General features: G+C 38.9%; 1 protein-coding gene across 1 annotated transcript in view; it reads left to right on the plus strand.

Annotated features, from left to right (window-relative positions):
• Positions 1-1,207: 1,207 nt before the first annotated feature.
• PHEX (phosphate regulating endopeptidase X-linked) overlaps positions 1,208-5,243 on the plus strand; it is a gene marked incomplete at both ends in the record, with an annotated part of 101,149 nt that continues 97,113 nt past the window's right edge. Inside the window, one exon of the mRNA XM_080344463.1 lies at positions 1,208-1,319. Within this exon, the coding sequence (XP_080200589.1) occupies positions 1,208-1,319 (112 nt within the window). The remainder of the gene's footprint in view (positions 1,320-5,243) is intronic.

Raw genomic sequence — 5,243 nt, forward strand, 5'->3', positions numbered from 1 at the left:
TTTTTTTTTATATTGAGTGGGGCCTGAGATAAGAACTCATGAATCAGTGTAGAAGTAACTCAGACACACAAACTGCTGTTGGGAGCACAAGCATGTTCCTTCCTCTCTGTGCATCCTTATGTTTTGTGTGGTAGTTCAGCTTGGGAGGAAAAGAGAGCTCCTCACGGGGCTGAATGGCACAGTCAGCTCAGAGAATTCACCTTGAAATGATTAGTTTTGTTATTTGATGAATGAGGAAACCTTGCCACCTGGAGAGAGGATCATCAAGTCTGAGAAACTGAGAAATCCATACAAACAATGTTTATTTATTAATCACTAACTTGAAGTGCCAAATAGATACTTTCCACTAATCTCATAGTAGTACTTGACTTGGAAGCACAGAATAATGTCCTAAGATTTGCTGCGTATCAGCAAAGACTGAAATATCTTGCCTGGAAAAAAAAAAAAAATCTAGCTTTTAAAGCGGTGCTATTCTGTAGGTTGAGCTGATTATTGCTTTGTGCTGCATGACTGTGATTTTTGGCATGCAGTGTCACATACCAAATTCCCAAAATAAAATGCTACATGATATTCTAGGAGCTCTTAGGAAGCTTTAAAAAGGGATTTGTCCACTGAGTGGGTACCTCTTCTGGTGAAGCCAAATGAGGCAGCATGAATGGTTTAAGAGGAGGAAACTTTAGCCAACAGATAATTAGTATTTTTAAATAAGCGCGCGGGGGTGGGGAGAAATCCTTCTGTCAGTGCTGTGTTTGTAAAATTGTCAACAATTCTGCTTTGATTGTAAAGGGTTTACAGCTATATGCTTGAATAGCTAAAACATCTGTTCAGTAACGTTGTGAAATCTTCATGTTCGGAACCCCTGATAAGGGGGATCTGCTGAGCAATTGGCTCATAGCAGCTCTACAGGCAGCACGGTCTGTACGTACAGTGGTCACCGCTTGCCTTTCCTTCTGGTCAGAGGAAAACGTAGGAGACTGCTACTATTTTATGTGCAATTTTTCATTTTGAGAGAGAGAGAGAGAGAGAGAGAGAGAGCAGGAAGTGCTTTGGAAATGGTTCATGATAGAAAACTGGAGTTGTAAATAGGAGAGAGGAGGAGGAGAGCTCATGGTGCTGTGAACTGTTTGTGAACAGTTGAAATACTGATACCACAGCAGCAGAGGGAAACCCGAATTCTGCGAGAGCAAGCACATCCCAAGCCATCCTGATGGAAGGAGAGACGGCACCCGAGGCCAGGAGAGCAGCCAGCAAAGCCACACGCATCGCCCTCGGTGTCTTTGTGAGTGGCACGGTCGTGCTCGGCACCGCGCTTTTTTTGGGTAAGTGAAAAAGTTGAAGCTAACCCAAATGTAACCCTCCTCAGCCTGCCTGCTTGGTGTCACAACATGTTTTGGTGAAAATCTTGGTCTCTTCTTTCCCCCACCCCATTTTAGAATTTTTCTGAAATGGAAACGTGTCAGGATAGAGACTTGTTTTGGGAATGTAATAACTGGAAGTTGCAATGTGAGCTCGTGTAACTTTTGAAAGCTGAATTTAAATCAGCTGCTTAATTGAATGTATTCTAGCCAGAATTGGGTTCTGTTGAAGAATGGGGAATAACGGGTGAGATTACGCACATAGGTAATTCTGACTACAAACCTGCAGGTTGTGACCGGTGTGGATTAATATTCTGTTTTCTGAATATGAATCTGTATGGAATCTCTTGGGCTTTTCTTCATTTGGTTTTCATTTAGGGCTTGACTACAGTTCACGTAGAAGCCTTCAATAATGCATATGCTTGCACATTTTTTAGATTATTCTGTTCTTCTATGACAAATTGCAAAGTTGTTTTTGCAGAAATCATAAAGATATCCAGGATAAAATGAAAATGTTTTGATCAGATTTATAAGCTGTAACTGGACGCAATAGAGAATGAATTAATTTTTCATCTCCAGGATCTGGAATAATCTATAGATTAGTTTTGCTGGAATATACGGAAGCATATACCTCTACCTATAAAGTGGTACGGAAAAGTGTAAATATACCCAGAAACCATGAAGCAGAGAAGAAAAAGCAGTGTTGTATCCTGTAAGAGCTCAGAGACAGATCCTCTTCTGAAATAATTCAGCCCAACTTTTCATTTCTTTAGACCAGCACAGATTTCCCTGGACTGGAGGGAACTTAGCCTCTAAAGCATATCCTTTGCTTCCTTCTGATCCTTTCTTTTGTGATCTTGGCTGAAAGGTCTGCTTTGAGGATGATGACAACAGAGAAAATTTTTCCAGGTTTCCTACAGAGTATTTAAAGCATCAGGCTTGCACTCAGTGTGGAGCAAATTCTTCAAACATTTGCATGCATGTAACTTCTCTGTATGTGAGTAATCACACTCAATTCAGCCAGACTCTTTATAAACTTGAGCAGGATTAAATCCTCAACTTGGTAGTGAAAAATATTCTTACTAAATAAAAAAAGTTAATACAGTATCAAACACAGAGGAGTAATGGAGAGATGGTGGGTTTTTTTTAGTAGTACGTTGTTTGTTTTCTTGCTTGTGAAAAGCAATAGACATTTACCACCATAGCTTGTCAGAGACAGAAGTGCTTTAACCATAAACCAGAGATGGAAATTCAAGAAAATATATTAATTCTTAAAAATAGTTTTCCAAATATATTGGTCCTATTCTGTAGCCAGGGATCCAGTGTTAAAATTTTCATTGGCATAACAGCTAAGAAAGAAAAATTCTGGCCTTGGGTCAACCAAAATGTTTTTAGAATTTGGAAACTGTCTGAGGTTTTCAACCAAATAAAGGGAAAAGTTAAGTTGTTTTGGTTTTATATTTTGCCAATGCAATGTTTCTGTGTTTCATTGCGACAATGTGTTTTGTTTGTAAGTTTGAGTTTAACTCTTTTTATAGTTTTGCTAAATTGTAAGAAAGGAGACCATTATTTCTGGTCATGTGAAATGTTTCAGGCACATCATGATGTCCCTTTTTTCTTCAGTTTTCATCCGATCTGTGAAACTTAGTCTTTCTGGTAGACCTGAAACCATTACCCAGCCTGAGGAGTGAAACATAACCTTCTCTTACCTCTGTTTCTTCTTCGCAGAGTTCCTACAACTCTAAGAGGAATCTGGTAGAACCATGTATTTTTATTTACCATTACTTGCTTGTAGCAGCTGTAGCCCTACTGTGATTTCAGCAGAGTGCTACAAGGGAAGGCACTTGCCACTGTGCAGGGTCCTATCTTTAGTTCTCTGGACGGTGGGGTGGGCTTTGGCAGGACAGGAGCTGCCTTCTCCTGGGAAGCCAGGGCCAGAGCACAAGGAAGCAGATCGCTCTCCAGTTCCTCTGGGCAACAAGTCAGGCAGCTTTGAACCTCAATTTGGTAGCCGCTCCTACTGACTTGGTAGCCTTTTTAGACTTCTCATATTACAGGAACATCTGCATTATTTGCATCTCTGTATGCCTTTTCCTTTTTCAGATTTTTTGGGGGAAACTGAATTATGGTGTATATTTACTTAGGAATCTGGAAACAATCTCAAAGAGGAAGAATCTGAGACACTCAGTTTTATAACCACAACCATAGGTAATAATGTAATGGTTAATTCTCTTAAAAACAACAACAACAAAAAGACAAGAGAACAAAATCAGGCAAAATTTTTTCAATCAAAATTAACAGATAATTAAAAGGGAAACATTACTACCAAAAATTTTCTTAACTTGCTCTAATGATGCAATTGTAAATGGAGCAAAACTAGTTGAAATGGTATTTTGCTTTGGTTTATAAGTATCAAAACTTTGAGGGCTACTTTTCATTCTTTTTCATTCTCCATCATTTTCTACCAAGTAGAAAAGAATTAACTGGTGTCTGGGATTTTCCTTCATTTCTCTGCTTTGTTAAGAAAAAGCTCTGACAAACTTTCAAGACCTGCATGGGTTCTAAAAGGCTAACTTTAAAGCAGGATGAGGTGTTCAGTGTTGCACTCCTACTTAAAAGGCACGTTATCCATTATCTGTATTTCACATGGCTCAATCATATTCTGGAGATCTTCACTTCTCTATTTTCTACTGTTCTTCAATATTCCAGTTGCAATCTTTATGTGCCTCAATCTCATGTATTTCTTGGCTAATTTACAAGCGTGGTTGAAGTGTTGTGTTTCACTGAGTCAGTGAAAGCTTTGGTAAAGTTGTCCAGAAGTAGTTTTACATTCTCAGTCTTTAAGAAAAATTTATTTGCAATTCAACCATTTGTTTCATTAATTGTCATAAAACGTATGAGGTTGGAAGAGATGAAACAGCTTTATTTTCAATTCTAGCTCTAGGTTTTTTATAGTAAAATTTTCCTGTGCTGAAATATCATTTCACATTTTCCTATCCCTTTTGAAAAATATATAGCTACAGGATAAATTACTTTACAGCTACCAGTACTGGTAAAGCTACAATACAATACCTTAATATATTAGTTTGTTGAGGTCTGTAGGTTTGTGTTTGGGGTGTGTGGTGGATTTTTTGTTTGTGGGTGTGGTGTTTTTGGTGGTGTTTTGGGTTTTTTTGTTTGTTTTGGTGTTTGGTTTTGTTTTGTTTGGCCATGGACTGAGTTAAGCTAATGGATATAACAAATTTTTTTATGTCTACTGAGCACATCTATTGAGTCTTATTCCATCTGCTCCTCAGGACTCCCTCATCCCAAGTATCAATTATCTGCATATTTGCTGCCTGACAGCAGTGTCTGAAATTAGCAATTCCTATACTTAAGTTTCAGTGGCAGCTCTAATACTCATTTTTAAAAGATGCGCAAAATTAACTGACAATTTTGTATTTTCTTCCAAAAACCTTACTGACAAGAACTACAATTACCATATATTCAGGAGCCACTTCAGATGGAAATGGTGCTGTGCCTTATAAACCACAGCTATCCCTGTGCCCGTTGCTATCTGGTTTATTCCAAGCTGAAATAAGGGGACTCTGAAAAGGTCCTCTTGGTGACTTGTGCTAGTCGGGCCAAGCAGCACAGTGCTGTTGTAGGAGGAGGTGCAGCAGGTCAATACCAGCCCCCCCCAGCTCAGGAGAAGCCATGAAAACCCTACCTGTCTAGGTAGCTCCATGTTGCATCACCAGCTGTGAAAGATGAATCTCTAGAGATTGATGAACAATGATTAATTCTATCATGATGATGTTTACCATCCATGAATAAGGCTGAATCATTGAATGTCCTGAGTTGGAAGGTACCCACAAGGATCATTGAGTCCAAATCTTGTCCCTGCAT

Source organism: Nesoenas mayeri (assembly GCF_963082525.1).
Source record: "Nesoenas mayeri genome assembly, chromosome: 1".
Lineage (NCBI taxonomy): Eukaryota > Metazoa > Chordata > Aves > Columbiformes > Columbidae > Nesoenas > Nesoenas mayeri.